The sequence below is a fragment of the Podarcis bocagei genome (assembly GCF_964188305.1).
Source record: "Podarcis bocagei genome assembly, chromosome: 7".
Classification (NCBI taxonomy): domain Eukaryota; kingdom Metazoa; phylum Chordata; class Lepidosauria; order Squamata; family Lacertidae; genus Podarcis; species Podarcis bocagei.
The window spans coordinates 27,084,148-27,104,202 of NC_138132.1; the positions used below are offsets into that span (position 1 = coordinate 27,084,148).

The 20,055-nt window shown below is 46.9% G+C and overlaps 1 protein-coding gene across 1 annotated transcript in view; it reads left to right on the top strand.

Annotated features, from left to right (window-relative positions):
- SLC9A1 (solute carrier family 9 member A1) overlaps nucleotides 1–18,828 on the top strand; it is a 72,575-nt gene extending 53,747 nt beyond the window's left edge. The window contains exons 4-12 of the mRNA XM_081202747.1: nucleotides 3,500–3,717; nucleotides 4,449–4,651; nucleotides 4,911–5,000; nucleotides 8,206–8,276; nucleotides 9,031–9,204; nucleotides 10,084–10,198; nucleotides 11,826–11,927; nucleotides 12,244–12,316; nucleotides 14,879–18,828. Coding sequence (XP_081058873.1) covers nucleotides 3,500–3,717; nucleotides 4,449–4,651; nucleotides 4,911–5,000; nucleotides 8,206–8,276; nucleotides 9,031–9,204; nucleotides 10,084–10,198; nucleotides 11,826–11,927; nucleotides 12,244–12,316; nucleotides 14,879–15,207 — 1,375 coding nt within the window. The 3' untranslated portion in view covers nucleotides 15,208–18,828. The remainder of the gene's footprint in view (nucleotides 1–3,499; nucleotides 3,718–4,448; nucleotides 4,652–4,910; nucleotides 5,001–8,205; nucleotides 8,277–9,030; nucleotides 9,205–10,083; nucleotides 10,199–11,825; nucleotides 11,928–12,243; nucleotides 12,317–14,878) is intronic.
- The last annotated feature ends 1,227 nt before the right edge of the window (nucleotides 18,829–20,055 follow it).

Below are 20,055 nucleotides of genomic sequence, written 5' to 3' on the forward strand. Positions count from 1 at the left end.
TTCCCCACAGCTCACATAGTGGGACTGACAAACTTTGCCCAGAAGCTCCTCCCAAGCTTCTAAAATTGACGTCAGAATGGTGAGGCATCATGGGAACAACTTAACCAGTTAAGTTCCAACTCCAACACCCCCTCTTGCATCCCATTCTGACCACACCTTTTTGAGTTCAACACCTTTCCCTTTGCCTTGTGCTCTTTCCCAGCATCTTTCCCAGGCACCTGTTGAACCCCTTCAACATCCCCAGAATCACACTGTGCGACACTTTTCCACGCACCCGTGACCTGAAACCCCCCTGACCCACTTGGGCCAGCAGTTGTGTCTTCTCCGTCAGACGTTTCCCCCTCTGACTTGACAACCCTTCCGTGAGCTTTCTCCATTACCGGAGATGAAGCCTCACACCTGGACACTCCTTTCACAACCCTTGGAGATGCCCAAACCTGCCCTGAACCCTGACCCTGGACCTGGTCCCCATCACCGGGATCTGAACCCTGATTCTGGACCTTGTCCCCGTCACCGGGATCAGTCTCTGCCTCCCTCTCCTCCCCTTGAGGAGACCTTGCACCCGTCACCTGGTGACGTATTTGCTTTTCCTTGAAAAACTTCTCCAGAGCAGACCCAGTAAACTGTGACCCTCGGTCGCTCTTGAACCCTTGCACCCTGGTGGAGAAACTTCGTTCCACCTCCGCAACCCAATCCTGGATCAGTTGCGTCACCTCCCCCTCTGATTTGAGAGAGAAACTCCAGCCAACCTGGCTGTGGTCACCTGTCAGCGACAGCACATACCTGGCCCCACCCAGACTCTCAGACCTCTTGGGTCCTGACAGATCTGTGTGAACAAGCTCAAAGGGCTCTTTGGTTACCCTCCCAAACCCGGGAAAACCAAGCACCTTTGCACCCTTGCATGCCCTGCACCCTTGGGACCTCCCACATTGTGTGATTTTACACCCTTTTGTGCACCTGTGCAACTTTTGCACATGACTGGGAACCTTAGCACACTGCACCTGTGCTTTTCCAGCATTCCCACCACCCTCCAGAGGTGACTCCAAAACAAAGAGATTTTCCTTGCCCTCCACGTCGACAAGCAGCTTCCCCCCTCTGGAAATAGAACAGGTGTTATTTTCAAAACGAGCATTGTATCCCTGCTTCATTAGAGCTGATACATATAAAAGACAACACTTCAGTCCCGGCACAACGTAGATCTTTTGCTCCTCCTGTGAAGTAGAGAAAAACACGTTAGCCATACCACAGACTGATTTTTGTGTTCCGTCTGTGAACCTAACAGTCATCCCTGTCAAAACAGCCCTGCATTTCCGCAGCTTCCCAGCAGATGTCTCTGGAATCAAGTTGCAATTAGCAGCAGAGCCAATAACAACACTCTGCTCTGGCCTTGTCCCACGAGTCTCTTGCTGGCACCTGGCACGTCCACCAGCCTCAGTCTTGCGTTCCCAGGCTGATAACTCCCAGACTGGTTGCCATGGAAACCCGACTGGTTCCCATGAGAATTCAACAGTTTGACCTTGCAAACATCCTGTCTTGTCTCTCTGCTCCGGTGGGGGCAATCTCGCCGCAGATGTCCTGGAGCTTTACACACGTAGCAACGACGAACTCCAGTGGAAAAACACTGCCTGGGGCTCCCAGCTGGCTTGGCCTTCCTCCTCCCGGAAAAGCACCTCTTGCCAGATCCGCCCCCCCTGAATTGCCGCTTCATTCCAGCACGTACAGTGGAAAACTTTGAACGTGCCTTTGGAAACCTTCCGCCCCCCCGACCTGCTCAGCAGCACTCCTTGTGGCTAAAGCATCAGGGACAGGGGCTCCAGCCATCTTTGGGCTTCTGTATTCCTTCTCCAGGGCTCTGGCCTCCTGCTGAAGCTTCACAGCAAACACAGCAGGACATTTCCAAGTGCCAATAGTCCCTTTGCCCCCCCTCTGGGGCCCACAGCCTTTCCCAGCTGTGCACCGGCTCTCACGTAGGTGATCAGCGCCATCTTGTCTTTCTGTTCTGAAGCAGCCATCTCCCGGCCCTTGCTTTCCGCCTCCAGCCTCACAAACACCCTGGAGCGCTGAACGGCCTCTGGCTTCCTGGCACCCAGAACAGTAGACTTTAGATCAGCAGCCAGGTTGCCCAACTTCTTAAAGTGAGCCTCCCACAGTCCTCCAAGACCTGGCAGCCTGCCATCCTCTTCCGTTCTCCCAAGGGGCCCCAAGCTGTACTCACAAGATCACCAGCTCATCCAGCACCCGTCCGGAGAAACGATTCTTTGCTGCTCTCAGCTCCTTGGCTCCACAGCAGCGCAGGCACTCTCTGCCTCTTGCAGCTTGCCTTCCACCTCTGCTCGACACCGCAGATCAAAGCCTCTGCTCGACACCGCAGAGTTTACGGCTCCCGCGACAGTTTTACAAGCGGTAATTTATGGACCCATAACCTGTGACGTATTTATTGGCCGTGACCCCCGCTAATTGATTTACGAACCTCGATTAGCGTTTTATGGCTGCCCGGCACGCTTCTTCTGCCGCATGCTCTGCTCCGAGCTCTCCGTCACGGCTAAGCAGAGTTTTGCACAGCGGTGTAAACTGTCACGTTGCTTGGCTTCCAGACAAACTCACACTGAGTCCAGGTTTGTCTATATACAGCATTTATTCCAACATTTCTCAGGATTTTCCAGGGCTAGTTGCAGCCATCACAGCCCTGCGTCTGTTCCCCACAGCTCACATAGTGGGACTGACAAACTTTGCCCAGAAGCTCCTCCCAAGCTTCTAAAATTGACGTCAGAATGGTGAGGCATCATGGGAACAACTTAACCAGTTAAGTTCCAACTCCAACAATTCGCTCCATAAGACGCACACACATTTCCCCTTACTTTTTAGGAGGGAAAAAGTGAGTCTTATAGAACAGAAAATACGGTACACTTCCCTTCATTCTTTGGGGGAAGCCATAACTTTTTACAACTGGCGTGATGCTGCTTGAAATGCCACTGGAGCCCAAGTGATGTATTGGTGTGCATGAGCCTGTCCACAGACATTCCTGTTTCTTTGGGCAGGGAATGAAGTCTGACTGTTGCTCCACTCAGCTCACACTGACTGGCAGCAGCTTTCAAGGGTTTCGAATGAGAGATGCCAAGGATTGAACCTTTGCATGCAAAGCAGATGCTGTACCCACTGAGATGCACTCTTTCCACTATAAGCTGGAAGGAGCTGTCTTTGTGCTGGGATCTAGCCCCCCAAGTGTCTTTTCTGACACTTTATGTAAAGGTCTCTCCTGTCCCTAAGCTTTTTAACTGGTTATGTCACAGATGGAATCTGGGACTTCCGTGCAGACAAAACATGTGGTCTACTGCAGAGTTTTGGCCCATTCCTTAATCTCTTAGGCTCAGTCAAAATTGGCTGTTGTGGACTGTATAGAGTCTGCAAAGGCAAAAAGGCCCCCCTGATTCTTGAGAAGAAATGAACGAATCCTGCCTGCTCTGTGGCTTTCCATAGCATACTTCTTCCTCCCTTGCAGGCTCATTGCTGCCGGAGTGGTTATGCGCCCTTACGTGGAAGCCAACATCTCCCATAAGTCCCACACCACCATCAAGTACTTCCTGAAGATGTGGAGCAGCGTCAGCGAAACCCTCATCTTCATTTTCCTCGGTGTGTCCACTGTGGCCGGGAAGCATCACTGGAACTGGACCTTCGTCATCTGCACCCTGCTTTTCTGCTTGATCGCTAGGGTTTTAGGTGAGGCTGTGGGAGGAAAAGTTGCAAGAGTGGTGGGAGATGTGGGGGTGGCCTCTGCCCACAGCTTGTTCTGCCGAAGGCAGGCCTCAAGTCTCAGGTGCGTAAGGCCTGAAAAGGGCCAGAGCAGCAGGCTTCACAGGAAAAGGATCCCCCCAAACAAGCCCAAGGCATCTGAATGCTTTTCTTGTGTCGAGAGCTTCATGTATTCCACGTTTGCACATTATGGCTGCATTTTGGACCTCATGAGAAACCATCATTTATCAAGATGGGAACGAGCCTAATCTTCCCCAAATCCTCACATTCTCCACCTTTTGATTTCAGTCGGCTGCAGCTTAGCATTAGCACTTGAACCCTGAACTTGTGCTTTTTTGAAGTTGGCTTGTTTCAAGAAAACCATAGTTAAGATTAACAACGGTTTGTAAGGTTCAGAAGACATCACAGAAAATGTGGTTCATAGTGATGTCCAGATGTATTGGCTGAGCCTCTCTCTTTCTTTCTGCTTTTAAAGACTGCGTTTCAAACCTCTCTGTGTGTTTGGTGACTTCCTCATTCAAATTTGGTAGCGTGCACCGCGTAGGACTAGTGTCAAATACCACCCAAATTATACAAATTTGACATAATTTTTAGCTACGTGGCAGAATTCTTTGCCTTCCCATCTGTGGTGACAATATACGGACCCTGAACTTTAGTTTTCACTTAACTGTTACCATTCCTTTTTATCATTTCCTCAGGTGTCCTCGGGCTGACATGGTTCATTAACAAATTCCGCATTGTGAAGTTGACTCCAAAGGATCAGTTCATCATTGCCTACGGTGGCCTACGGGGTGCCATTGCCTTCTCCTTGGGTTACCTCCTCAAATACGATCACTTCCCAATGAGAGACATGTTCCTCACCGCCATCATTACGGTCATCTTCTTCACAGTGTTCGTGCAGGTAGGCCTGCAGAAGCCCCTCTGTTTCCCAGGCCTGGGGGGCATCATGGCAGCAATGAGGTCATGCAACAAAAGGAGGTGGTAGACTAGACTGTACTTAAGGAGAGTGATACCCTTTTTAATGGTCCCCCAATAAAGGGGGCGGGAACTAGTGGGGTATGGGGAGTAAAGTGGAGTAAAGGCTAAATTAATCCAACCAAACACAGTCTAGAGTCCGTATTTAGGGTGTGCTGAATTCAACCAGGCTTATGTCTCCACAGGGAATGACCATCCGCCCTTTGGTAGATCTCTTGGCTGTGAAAAAAAAGCAAGAGACTAAGAGGTCCATCAATGAGGAAATTCACACTCAGGTAATAGTTCTGTTTTACTTTGTGCTGAGTGATATCTCTCTCTCTCTCTCTGTGTGTGTGTGTGTGTGTGTGAGAGAGAGAGAGAGAGAGAGAGAGAGAGAGAGAGAGGAAGAACCTCTGTTGAGCTGCCTTAATACTAGAGTTTGCATTGAAAAGCAAACTGGCCTAATTCACGTGTCACAGACTTTGACATGGAAATCGGAACAGAGCTATCAACCACATTATACGCTTCTCTACATTTTGTCATGCTGTTAACACACACAAAAAGCATATTTTATGGGAGGAAAGGAACCCCCCCATGCTTATTTTAGAGGAAGAATGTGTACAAAATGTATACAATTTAAATGTGATGGTATGTGTGGGTTTTTTGTGTTTTGTTTGCAAAAAGTGGGATGAAATAACACGAATCAGTAATAGGCTGATTGTCTAGCATACTTACTACTCTTCTAGTTCATATCGGGTTCCAAGTTACACTTTACAAAGTACAAAATAACATGTAACTTTAAAAAAAACACACAAAAAGATTTATTGGAAGCTGAAATATGTCACCTAAAATCATCCAGTATTCCTTGTCTCAAAGATTTCCCATAGCTTAATTCAACAAAGCACTGGTTGGTATAGCTTGCTGATGCCACCTAGCAGCTGATCAAGGCACTGCATGTAACCCGTGTCCTCAAATTCAGTTATTTCCTGCTAGTGGGTCAGAACCACGTGGGTCACACCTAAGATGGATCTCACCAGTGGCAGGGGGGAAAGGTGGCAGTACCAATTCTAAACCACTCACACCCCAAAAGAGCAAAATTTGCAAGATCTCGAGGAAAAGCTATAGTTTACTTGCAAAAGCATTCCATTGGTCTAGTTGTGCCTGGTGGGTTTTGAATATGGCAGTTGCTTGTCAAAGATGGTTTGCCTCTTGTTTCTGGAATAATAAGTTCCTTTGACTCCAGGGAAAAGGATCTCCACATATGTACCAGAGTTATGAAATAGCAATTCAGGGGCAGATTTTTTGCTACCTGAGGTGAAACAGCAACTGGTGCCCCACGCCAAGCCCCAAGGCCTGTCAAGTTATTCAGCACCTGAATATGAAAATCCAACAAGCATCTCTTTTTTAATTTTTTTTTTAAAAAATGATATTTATTACTTTTCGAACAATTTCAACACAACACTACAAACAAACAAAAAAGAAAAAAAGAACAATACAAATACAATACAAAAACACTACATACAAAACAAAACAAAAACAAACAAAAACAATTTAAAAACACCTCAAACATTTTCAATATCTTATCTTTCCTTCACTTATTTCCATCGACCTCCTCACACCTCCCTTTTTGTATTCCACTTCTATTAATTGTTTCAGCAATTCCTTTCCATCTTCCTCTGTTTTCTATCCTATAATTATCTTAACACATTCTTGCCTTATTTTTTCCTTTAATTTTCTATTAATCTATTTATACTTAATTCCTTATAACATTTCTACTAAAGCCATATAACTTCATTCCAACATTCTTCTAACATTCATTAATTTTACAATATTTCTATAAATAGTCTTTAAACTTTTTCCAGTCTTCTTCCCCTGACTCTTCTCCCTGGTCTCGGATCTTGCCAGTCATTTCCACCAATTCCATATAGTCCATCAACTTCATCTGCCATTATCCGAAAATCCAACAAGCACCTCTCCTCTCCCTGGTAGCAAAAGTGCAATAATAACAAACCTTTGCTGCCCTTTGAAAATCAGCTTCCCAGTGAGACTGCCTCACTCTGTCTAATGGTAGGATCAGCCCATCTGATAAAGTTGTCATACTCAAAACCCGTTAGATATACCAACAGAAAGTGGGAGGGCTTTTGCAGATAAACTGTCACTTTTCCAAACTAGTAGCTTTAAAAAAAGTTGTAGAAAAAGAATGTGGTGGCGGCGGGTTGGCGGGGTGAGAATATGTCTGCACAACAAATTTTAAAATAGTAGATCTTTATTACGTTTACAGTCATAGCTCCCTTCTCTCCCACACCCATAATTCTGGAAACTCTACCTGTAATTTGCGTTCAAGAATTTTGACAGGCCTCTAACTACCACCCTGCACATATAACCCCTATTGACATCAGGCAAGCACCTTCGCTGTTTTCTTTTTGGACCCTGCTAAGAGCATTTTTGTTTAGACGAGTCTACTCAGATACGTGGAATGTCAATGTCTGCTTTAATGTGTTTTAGTTTATTGCTGGTTTTCTTTTGTTAATTCTATAAATTGTTGTTTTTAACTGTTTTCACTGACAGTGTTATTGTTTTGTACTCTTGGTAAAAAATTAAAGAAGCTCAAAGCAGTTTCCAATCAAGCAGCACATACATTTTATGAAACAATATGAAATAAATAAATACAACCCCAGATCCTTTGGGGGAAGGGCCAACAGTTAAACCAGTATGTCTGAAGCATAAATACTAGAAACACCTCGAGAGAAGAAAGAGAGGAACATGTATGTTAAATATGGAACCTAGTTTTGATTTGTTTTAGGTTGGGATTAATGAGTCCCAGCCTGAAAAGGCTGAGGGATGATACTCTAATGGCATGCTGTGTAGCATTGGATCTCTCTCTCTCTCTCTCTCTCTCTCTCTCTCTCTCTCTCTCTCTCTCTCTCTCTCCCTCCCTCCCCCTCCCCCCAGTTCAATTGCTAAAGAACATTCCTGCACAGTCAGTAAGCTGTATTTTAGCCTTGCTTCAATTCCCTTTTCAATAGTTATAGTGCAATATCTGACCTTTATTATACAGATGGGAAGTTCGCATCCACCGCACCTTTTTAACTAGTTAAATGTGTGCTGCAGCACAGGAAAGGAAGCACATACATCTTTCCAGTGTTTGTTTAACTTCACCAGCCGGTGAAAGAGAAATCGTATGCTAGAGCTGCACTGGAACGGGGTGAGAGCAGACCATGATATCCTCTCCTCCAAAACGTTTAATGAGCTACATCCCTCATCGCTGCCCGTGTCATGCTAAAACAATACCCATGAGGTGCCTGAGCTCTGTGTGTGCTGTCACCACAACCACATTTGTCCTAGGTGCAAAATACTGCAGATGAAAGGGATGGAGTGCGGAGGGGGGTTGGCAAGGAGAGATCACTTCATCACCAGGTTGTGCTTCTGTTGCAGAGATCAGGTGTGCCCTGTAGATGAGGCAAAATCCATACTTTTTGTTTTCCTCTCTCCTTCAAATAGTTCCTGGATCATCTTTTGACGGGGATTGAGGACATTTGTGGCCACTATGGCCATCACCACTGGAAGGACAAGTAAGTGCTACTGAGCCGGGGAGAAAATAATAAGTTGCTTACAATTATTATTGTCTACTATTGTAATTGGATTTTTGTAATAATCACGTTTGGGAATTCTTTTGTTTCAGGTTTCTAAGATGCCTCATTAACATGGGGGGGGGAGAGGGTTATTCTCAAGGACTCTGGGCAAGTTGTTGTTGTTGTTGTTGTTGTTGTTGTTTAGTCGTTTAGTCGTGTCCGACTCTTCGTGACCCCATGGACCAGAGCACGCCAGGCACTCCTGTCTTCCACTGCCTCCCGCAGTTTGGTCAAACTGATGCTGGTAGCTTTGAGAACACTGTCCAACCATCTCATCCCCTGTCGTCCCCTTCTCCTTGTGCCCTCCATCTTTCCCAGCATCAGGGTCTTTTCCAGGGAGTCTTCTCTTCTCATGAGGTGGCCAAAGTATTGGAGCCTCAGCTTCAGGATCTGTCCTTCCAGTGAGCACTCAGGGCTGATTTCCTTAAGAATGGAGAGGTTTGATCTTCCTGTAGTCCATGGGACTCTCAAGAGTCTCCTCCACTTGGTGCCATTTTTTATGAACTAAACCCCAGGCTGGCTGACCTGTGCCGCCACACCACACACCCCATGTCGTTTGACTCGAACACCCATCGCCCCCAATCAACATGGCCAGTTGCCAGGAAATGATAGGAGCTGCTGTCCAAAATCATCAGGGTGGGCAATGCTTATTGTAGCTTTACATTGTTGTTGTCTTTCTCACCCCCTTGCAAAGGCTGAATCGCTTCAACAAGAAATACGTGAAGAAGTGCTTAATTGCTGGGGAGAGGTCGAAGGAGCCCCAGCTGATTGCCTTCTATCACAAGATGGAGATGAAGCAAGCCATTGAGCTGGTGGAGAGCGGAGGAATGGGCAAGATCCCCTCTGCCGTATCCACTGTCTCCATGCAGTAAGTATCATGGGGAGCAAGGGAGGTGGGGCTGTTTTATTCATTAAAGGGGGAAAGGCCTACTCTGATTGGAGGAAACACAGTGCTTTGAGTGTTCAAACCACTTAACATATACAGTCGTACCTCGGAAGTCAAATGGAATCTGTTCCGGAAGTCTGTTCGACAACCCAAATGTTCGAAAACCAAGGTGAGGCTTCTGATTGGCTGCAGGAAGCTCCTGCAGCCAATCGGAAGCCACGGAAGCTGCATCGGATGTTCGGGTTCCAAAGAATGTTTGCAAACGGGAACACTCACTTTTGTTTAAGCCAAAACATTGAACTCGCAAGGCGTTCAACTTCCGAGGTACTGTACTACTTTGTTATAATTCTTTAAAAGAAACCGCTGTAAAAAAACCTGGTATTACAGGCCTATGCACTCATTCTGTTAGCATAAGGATTTCTGCTTGCACAACAAAACTTTCCCCACCTTCTCATAGGAAGCTGCCTTATACTGAGTCAGACCATTGGTCCATCCTGCTCAATATTGTCTACACTGACTGGCAGCGGCTCTTCAGGGTTTCAGGCAGGGTTCTCTCCCAGTCCTATCTCTGCATGGACCCCCTGCATGCAAAGCATGTGCTCTAATTCTATAAGCTTTATAGCAGGCACCCCCACCCTTCGTCCCTCCAGATGTAGTCCAGGACTACAATTCCCATCATCCCTGACTACTGGTCCTGTTAGCCAGGGATCATGGGAGTTGTAGGCCAAAATATTTGGAGGGGCTGCAGGTTGGGGATGCCTGCTTCATAGTGATGAATAAATGCAATTAGTAATCGAGCATTTTGATTTTCTCTTGTAGGTCAAACCTTTGAAGCTTTTTAACCTTCTCTTAATCTTTCAGAAATATCAATCCGAAAACTTTGCCTGTGGAACGCATCCTGCCAGCTCTGTCGAAGGACAAAGAGGAGGAAATCCGAAAGATCTTGCGCACCAACTTGCAAAAGACCAGACAGAGGGTAAGAAAGAGGACCCCGTTAGCATCTTTGGTCTGGAAAACTGTGGTAGGTCAGAGCTATTTCCAGTGCACCTTCTTCCAGGGGCCCCCACTCACCATCCCTCCGATTCTCGCAGTCCATCAAGAATATATACAGGCCGGACCTGCATTTATTGCCAGCTGGCAACCCAAGCAAACTGACGAAGCAAACAAATAATTGCTTTGTTACTTGGCCAGGTACATTGATGAATGTGATAAATCTGCAGCTTGGTTCAACAATTTGACGTAATAAACGAGGCCTCAGGCAATAAATGAACATTGCTTTGAGGGTTGAAAGGCCTTTGTCTGGCCCAAAGGAAGGGGCAGCAAATTGATCAGTCTGCTAAAAGATGGGCAGTGATGGGACTGCAAGCTGAGGATGGAACCTGTAGTCATCAGGCAGATGAGCATGTGTGCCTGGAGCAATAATACACTCGACTGGGGGGAGCGGTAAGGCTTGCACAGCAGAAACAGATGCCATGTGGGGCTCCTGATCTGTGCAGCTCCAGGGGCCTAGCAGAAATGAGCAGTGAGGAGGGGCCTCTTTGGGGACACACGTGTTGCATCTTCCTGTGCGCACCTATGCCCAACCTTATGATGCATAAGGTAAGATATAACCTTATAAGGCATTTGAGAAAGGGGGAAGTCTGAAGGAACAGCTGCTGCCACCTGTCTGCTAAGAGGGGCATTGCAAAGCCTTCAGCATGTTGGGGCTGCAAGAGAAGATAAATGTTCACTCTTGCAAGTGAGATGACAGCACCCCCAGATTTTGTGGGCAAAGAGGATCCCAGATCATCGACATCTGAAACCTAGGGGATGATCCTATTCAAACAAAACAATAGTGATTCAAACAGTGGGGAATTGTCTAAATCAAAGTTGGTGAACCCCTATGTGTTAGCAACAATGGCTAAACAAAAGATTATTTTCTCTGTATAGTAAAAACAATCAGTAATTTGAATGAATGAAAGCAAAACAAAAATTTGTTCAGCCATTTTATTCGTTTTTAGTTGCTTTGCGTTGGTGTCATTGTCTTGCATTGAAGAGATGGGCTAGAGCTCTATCTACAGTTTGCGAAAAAGTCACAAATTGGGGGAAGAGAGAAAGCTGTGAAACTGGCACAGTGGGGAAACTCTCTTTAGTTAATATAATCATTAAGTTACTTTGTTTGTCCACTTTTTCCCAGTTGCCTATAACTCTGGGACCCTTTTGTCTGACCCCCTGCCTGAAATTCTTCAGGCTGAATATCTGCAGATTTTATACGGTTTGGATGGAAAACACTAATGTTACAGCAACAGAAATCTAGCTGGGTTTTCCATTGCAATCGATTGGGAGACAGACACATTTTTTACTGAGCAAGTCATGGTCAAAGAGTTCGTTTCTCATAATCCCAGAGGAAGAGTGGCTTAGCTCAAAACTTGCTGGAATTTGGGCACCTCTGGTTAAAGTCTATAGCCTCTGTTTGAATCACTGTTGTCGTTTTACAGGTACTAGTTGTATTTCCCACCCCACACATCTGCCGTAGAAACCACACTGTCTTCACACAAATGGCAGCCAGGGGGGGGGGGGCTCTCTCTGTGTGTATATGTAACCTCTTTTGAGTTCTGTTCTAGTTGCGGTCATATAATCGACACACCTTGGTGGCCGACCCTTATGAAGAAGCCTGGAACCAGATGTTGCTGAGGAGGCAGAAGGCTCGACAGCTGGAACAGAAGGTACCATGGATGGAAGGAAGGCTGTAATGGTGGAGAGTTTGGGGTGGAGGTTCAAAGTGCGAGTTTCTCTTCAGTGGCTTCCAAATACCAGTTGCTGGCAACCAAAGGAGGGGGAGAATCCTGTTCTCAAGGGTTTCCCAGGGGCATCTGTTTGGCCACTGTGAGAACAGAATGCTGGACTAGATGGGCCACTGGTCTGATCCAGCAGGTTCTTCTTAAGTTCATCTTGAAGAGAGGAAGATAAGAGGGGAGACGTCATTGGAGTCTCCGAGGTGAAGAGCCCTTTAATTAACGGCTGCTGTGTTTCTGATTCCAGATAAACAACTACCTGACGGTGCCGACACACAAAATCGATTCGCCCACCATGTCAAGGGCGCGCATTGGCTCAGGTGAGGGGAGGAGGCTGTGGCAACGTCTAGAAATTAGAAATCTGCAACCGGGGCATGGTGGACCATTTGGGAAGGAAGTTTCAAGGCACTGCTGCTGTGTTAGCATTTAGTTACCCCACTAACTTCATGCCCCACAAGTTTCGCTTTAATGGCCCTGCTTGCAGGCTGCCCATAGCACACGGTGAGAACAAGATGCTGGACTAGATGGTGTGTGGCCTGATCCAGTATGACTGTTCTTATGGTGCAACCATCTGCAGGAGGCACCAAAGGAACTCTGGTGTGTGTGTTTAATGCAGGGTTGGAGAACCTGTGAAGTTCCACAGGTTGTCAGAGTACACATCCCATTATCCCAGACCATTGGCCATGCTGGCTTAGGCTGGTGGAAGTTGGAGTCTGACACCAATGGGAGGCCACAGGTTCCCCATCCCAGGCTAAATGCATTTTGGAGCAAAGGGAGGCTGCTACCTTTGGGAACAAAGCAATTTGTATTTTGCAGAGAGAAGGAGAGAAAGCGTTGGATTTTTTTCTTGTGAGAGGCTTGCAGAGTAGACATGGTCCCAGCAGCTGCTCGCCCACTTAGGGTGGAGCTGCAGCAATAGCCTCTCGCAAGTGGTGTCACTACTGCTTTGGGATCCAGAAATTCCCAGGTTCAATCCCTGGCATCTCCAGGTGGAGCTAGGAAAGACTCCTCCCGAAGAGCTGCTGCCTTTCAGAGCAGGCAGTATTGAGCGAAATAGACCAATATTCCGACACGGTATAAGGCAGCCTCCAAGGTTCCTGTGCCATAGGGCTCCAAGGTGGCTGAAGATCTTCCAAAAGATGCAGAGTGGCACATGCTGCCAGTAGGCAGGAGGAGCAGGGAAAGGGATGCGCCGAGCGATGGAGAGCAGAGAGAGCCAGCAGACTCTTTGAGGGTGAAGCAAAAAATCTTCAGGGTCCTTAACCCCAGTTGGATCTGGGTGAATGTTTTCTCCTGATCCTCCCTCTGCTAGACCCTGAGATCAAAGGAGAACCTGCCCACCAGGTCTCCGCAAGAGGTACCTAACGGATCTCTGCGAAGGATTGATCTCCTCTCTTGTGCCTTTCTTCTTTCTTTATCAGACCCCTGCCTATAAGTAGGACTGGTGCTTCTCCTCCTCAGCAGGTAACGGAACCAAACCCAGCCATCCCTGCTGTGATCTATACAAGCCTGTCTCCCCCCCCCCACGAAACCAAGAATGAAACCCAGCAGTTTCCTCTACTTGGTTGGACCCCCCATTCTTACCTCTCTGCCCCTGTCACCCATCACTTCGTGGACACTGTGAAGTTGTTTGTCCTCCTGTATCAGTCATGTTCTCCAACTCCCTGGCGGTGTCCTGAGAGACTCAATAGTCTGCATTTCAGAGAACTGCCAGGGTTGCACAAAAAATGAATGTAAACGTTCCAGGAGGCTACTGTTCTCATGCCCTACTTCTTGGCTTCCCACAGACATCTGGTTGGCTACTGTAAGTACTAAATGCTGGACTAGATGGGCCTTGGGGCTCATCCAGCAGGACTCTACTTATGTTCCAGCTTTACCCATCCACAAAGTGGCGGTTGCAGCTCTTGATTGACTTGCTCGCTGCTCCAGCCTTGGCTCTTAACTGGCTTCGTTTAGGAATAGAGTGTAAAATATAGGGACATTTTGTAGTCTTGCGGGGGCATATTTTTGACGGTGAAGAAATACCTGAAAACTTTTTTTGGAGGGGGGATTTAAATACATGCAATACTTTCTTATCAAACCTAAATTATTTTCCTACTTTAACAGGCTGAGATGTGGCATTTATAACTTAGCATGTAATATTTGGCGTATTTATTAAATTTACAGAGCAATCCTTTATGTGTTAACCCAAAAGTAAGATGCACTTTTAAAGGTGCTTTCATCCCAAGAAACCACACACAGGGTTGCAGCCCCCAAAGTGTGCATACTTTGAATATACATGTCACAGTCATTTGAAGGGAGATATGAAAATGTGCTGGTCAAGGGAGGTGCCAGTCAAAAGGACAGCAGATGTGGGATACTTGCTTCTAGTATATCTAAGCTTAAAACAGGTTGCCGGAAGAAACCAAGCAGCAATTCACAAGCAACGAAGGCGCTCCTAGATGCAGAAATTTATCTTGGATTTGAGTGTTGTATATGCTTATAGTGTACATATGAATTATTGTTCTCTAATGCTGTTGATTGAGGGGACATGAACATATTCATACTACTCATTTTAAGTGAGTAAAACCTTGTATTAAAAAGTCTTTCCAAAGGACAAAATACTGAACAGGAGTTTTTTCAGTGTTCCTCCAAATTTTCCTGGTACATAGAAGGGTTAGATATTCAATCAAATATACAGGGGAGAAAACTCCCGCAGAATTACATAGCCAATCACAATAAGTGCTACCTCAGCAAAGACCATCCCACTCTGATTGGATGCTAAGCAACAGCTCCAGCCCCTCTTGGTTAGCTGGCTTCTTGGCAACAGAATTAACCCTTAAGTTACAACAGAATGATCCCTGCTGTTGACCTCCAACATGATCTTTCCTTTCCCTCTCCAGACCCTCTAGCTTATGACCCCAAGCCGGACTCCGAGAACCTCCCTATCATCACCATCGACCCTGCGTCCCCGCAGTCTCCAGAATCTGTTGACTTGGTGAACGAGGCGCTGAAGGGAATGAGCCGCCTCCCACCATCCCCAGAGGAAGACGAGGATGAGCAGGGGCTGGTAATGCGGGCCAAAGAACCTTCCTCTCCAGGCACAGATGACGTCTTCACCCCTGGAACTGGCGACAGCCCCAGTAACCAGCGGATAATGCGATGCTTGAGTGACCCTGGGCCTAGGCCCGATCCTGACGAGGGGGAACCCTTCATCCCCAAAGGCCAGTGAGCTCCTCCCCATGCACTTCTACACCTGACCAGTAGGGGGAGCTTCCTGCAAACACACACATACCTTGGGCTTTTCTCAGTTGCTTTCTCCTCTTCCTCTCTCTCTCTCTCCCTCTTCCTCTCTCTTTCCCCCCACCCCCTCTCTCTCTTTGTGCTCTTCATTTTGGAAGCTTTACTAGGAGGTGAGAAATAATAACCCAGATGGAATGCACATCTTATGCCAGCTTGGCTGTTTTGCTAAGGAAAGCGGCAGGCATAGTGGGTGACCAAAATCCCTTGTCCTGAAAAATGCCAGAGCCCTGCTTATCCCCTTTTCCGCATTAAGAGGAGCATCCCTTCCTCTGGGATGGGTAGGGTGGCATGCTTTGCCCCACTGCTACCTTTCCCCTTAGCGCCAAGAGACTGCTTTCGTTTAGGCACCTGAATCCTCTTGTTCATTTGCACTTTAGAGAGCCCTCTCTTTTCTCCTTCTTGCTGCTCTGATTTTCCTTTCCAAACACACTGGAGAAGACGAGGAAGTGCATCTTGTATCAGGTATAGCACAGTCTGGGGCGGGGTGGCGTGCTGTGTAACCCCAAGCCAGTCCCCGGCATTCCTGTGGGCCAGTGGTGAAGCTGGAACTCTGTGGGATTCGAGTATGGCTTTAAATCACCAGCTGCACTTCTCTTCATTTTTTCTGTATATTTTGCTTGTCGTCTTCTAGAGATGGCGTTGGCAGTAGCTTCTCCGCTAAAGAGGACTCTTGAAAGAAAACACTGAGCCAGGCGTGCTTTAAACCAGGCGTGATTTTTAAAATTTTATTTTAGAGCACTGCTGGCTTGGAAGGAGTGTGGCATTTTTCTGACACCAGTTTTCTGCACCAGGTGGTTGGTTGGGTTAACAAAGCATTCCAATCCTATAGAGTTTGTAGATTTCTTTTTAAATCCCATGAAGCCATAAGAAAATTATTCTAGCCTTTTGGAAGTTCCAAATTTCAGAGTCATCTGGTTTCTTTTTGTTTCACAAGTCTGTTAAGTGTAACTAAGCTGTTTGCTCCTAGAACCTGAGCGGTAAGTGTGCTCCAACACCAGGGACTGATTGTGATCACCTGTCTAAAATTATCCAGCATACCTTCCCCTCTTTTCCTGGAGTTACCCACTTTCTCATCTTATAATCCAAATTACCTTTTAAAAAACACACACAAAGAGCATTTTGTTGACCAAAGATGAATACATGGCTGTACATATATAATTGCTGGTTTATTTTAACCTTAAAAAAACAATGGCACAGGGTATTTGTTTCTTTAAAAGGCGTCAAATTATTCTACAAAGGGCACTTAGGGTGCCTGCGCAGAGGGCTGTTCTACTTGTCCTTTGCCAACCTGGTGCCTTGCAGATGCTTTGGGTATGCAGTTTCCCATCAGCCACAACCTATGTGAGCTGATGGGAGTTGTAGTCCAAAATGTCTGGAAGATACCAGATTGGCAAAGGCTGCTTCTGTGAAAAGCTTTAATAGCCTTTTTTTTCTGCCTATAAACTTGAGAGCATGAACTCTAGTAGGTAGCTGGGTTTGGGCGTTACCTTTTAGCAATATCAGCTGCAGAGGAGCCAGCTGCTTCTCCTTCCAGAGAGAGCTATCTCAACAGGGGCATCCTTTAACTGGTTTATGGCCCATCGCCCTCTGACGAGCTCCTCTCAGTTCTGTTTTCCCTCACCTGCCTGCTAGACTCTGCTCTCCCTCCGGCCTTCACTCTGCAGTGGGCATCCTCCTCCAATAGATGGTGCTAGGCCAGTTGTTCCCAACTTGGTGCCCTCCATATGTTTTGGACTACAGCTTTTATCACTCCTGACCATTGGCCATGCTGGCTGGGGCTGATGGGAGTTGGAGTCCGCCATTTTGGAGGGCACCCACATTGGCTACCCCAGAGCTGCTCCCAGTGCCTCTTTCAGTTACCTTACTTCTGGTTTCCAAAAAGCTAGCCCCTCATTATCCTAGCCTATAAAACTCATGTCTCCATCCTTGACCACCAAATTATGTATTACGGTGGAGCGCCACAACTATTCTACAACCGGGAATAAATCCAACCTTGCAAATAATAGCAAGGCTTTTGTGTCTGGAAGTTCCAGGAAATCCCGTCCATCCCCCAGGTGGGGGTTCACGAAGACAAAGTGTTGCCTACAGAGCAAGCAAATCACATGGCTGAGACGGTGCCTCTTCAAAGCGCCAGGTGGCGGAAAGGGCATGATTGAATGTTCTCACATGTGAAGGGGGGCGGAATCTGAATGTGGGTTATAATTTTTGCTGTGACATGGTTGTTTCCAATATGCTGGGTATTTATAGATAGGTGGGTATATGGGAGTCTTTCAGCTGCAGCCCTGCCCTGCATTCTCAAATGACAAGCTTCATCAAAGAGTGGTCTGCTCCCTTCGTAGAGTTGGCCCTTAGCCAAAGATGGCTTTCCTGTGAAGGCATTGCAGGGATTCCCCATTGCTGACCCCCAAAGAAAAAGAAAGGAATTCAGAAAGGGGACATAGAACTTTCTTGCTCAGTGAGGTTGCTTTCTGCTCTATACCAGGAGGGTTGGGACCCTATGGCCCTCCAAAGGTTGCTTGACTACAACTCCCATCAACATCTGCCAACATGCCCAACAGCCTGGGATGATGGGAATTGTAGTCTAATATCTGGAGGACAAGAGGCCAGCCTTTCCCAACCTGGCACCCTCCAGATATTTGTGTCTTCATCTCCCACAGGGCTTGTGGGATCTCTGGTGGGTTTGGGGGGTGGGGGCAATCCTGTGTGTTAGGTTACTGCCCTGCACTGATCTATATCTTCCCAGTCTGAGCTGATTGTGTTTTGTTTCCCCCCCTTTTCTGAGGATGGGTGTGTTGGTGGTGGTGATAAGACTAAGGTAGAGAGTAGAATGGGTTTCTGCACTTTAGACACCAGTTCTGGATATTGCAATTCTGTTATCGAAGCTTCTTTCAAGAAGTGTGCCCTTTACAGAGCCATGCTGGTGCCTGCTGTCCCCCCCCCCCCTTCCAGTAGTTCTTAGTTCCTCACCCCCATCCCACCCCATCCTGAAGGGGGCATTTTAATTTTCTGCCCCCTGTGCTGTGCCTTTTTAGCCATACAGTGTCTGCCTGCGCAAAAATAAAATAAAAATGGTGTTGTGATTTGCCGCTCGCTCTGTCTGGTCCCTCCCAGCTCCAGCCGGGATGGCTAGACTAGGCCTGTTAATAGCTCTCTGTGCAAACCTGTCCATCTTTTCTCCCACCCAAATAGCAACACCCTCTCCTTCCTCCAGCATGCTTCCCCCACAACAAACACACAAGAGGGGAAGAGCTGCAAGCGGCACAGGTAAGAGGGGGGAAGAGCGGCAGAAGGGGGCTCATCCGTCTCGCCCCCACTCCCACCACACGGCTCTGTGTACTCTCGACCTAACCTGGGCCTTGCCATAGCGCTCTGCTTCAGGCTGAGCAGAGATCAGTAGACCGCAGTAGCCTGTATGTGCTTTCATGTACAAATGTTCTCTCTCCAGCAGGAGCTGATAAAGCAATGAAAAAACAACTATTGTATAAAAAAAAGAAGTGTAAAGAGAGTCTTTTTACATAAATATTCTAATAAATGAATGTTTTAATTTTTAGTGGCCTGTACTGATTCCTCCCTCCCTTATGTGCTCTCTTTTGTTTTTTAAGCATAACACACACACACACACACACACACACACACGATGCTGGGAAAGGTTAGCTATTTTCTGATGATTTTTTGGAGACTTGGAGCACATCATCACCATACATTTAAAGCACTCTTAGGTCACTTTTAACAGTCATTAACTTTTAACCCCTAAATAATCCTGAGAACTGCAGTTTGCTGGGGTGCTAGGAGTTGTTGGCAGACCCCTGTTCCCCACACAGAACTATAATTCCCATAGCCCCCTAGAAAGAGGGGTCGATTGTTAAACCTCGATGGGAACTGTCGCTCTGTGAAAGGAACAGAGGTCTCCTAACAACTCTCAGCATGCTTAACCGCTGACATCTCCCATGATTCTTTGGGGGGAAGCCATGGCTGTTTAAAGTAGTGTAATAGTGCTTTAAATGGAGGCAGAAACTCTCTCTTTACTCTGAAAAGGGTGATCCATGAAGGAGAGGGTCACTTGTGCTGTTTGTCCACTGGGCACCAACCTTCACATTGTTGCGCCAAAGTGAGAATGGCCCCCTGGGAGCAGGGCTTGGCAGGAGCAGGGAGGCAATGAAGGGAGAGGCAAATTAGCAAGAGCGGTAGGGCTTGGGTGCTTCAAACAGCCACGTCGCTGTCCAAAGAAAAGGAAGGAAGGAATGGGAGGGGGGGGAAAGAGATGATAACAACAACAACAACAACTTTTTATTTATACCCCGCCCTTCCCGGTTCAGAAAACCGGGCTCAGGGCGGCTAACAACAAATTTAAAACACTTAATTGTGATACAACCAAAAAAAAAAACATAAAATACAGTATAAAAGCGTGAATAACAAATTCAAAGTTCAAAAATCAATTTAGGGGGAAATCCATCCAATAAACATCCAATAAGTCCTATTTGGGCCAGCGAGGAGGCCAGGGGAGAATTAGCTGTGGGATCCCAGAGCAGGTAACCTTCATAAAAAGGGGAGGTGGAGGGAAGGAAGGGGAATAAAAGATCAGGCTAAATTCAAATTGAAAGCCAGGCGGAATAGATGGTGGTGGTGATGCAAGTGAAAGAGAAGTCCCACCTGCATTGTCATGCCACCTCGATCAGCGATGGCTTCCCCTCAAAAATCCTGGGAATTGTAGATTTGTTAACCATGTAGCTGCAACACGCTTAGGGAAAGTGCCACAAATCACTGGACCACTAGGGGG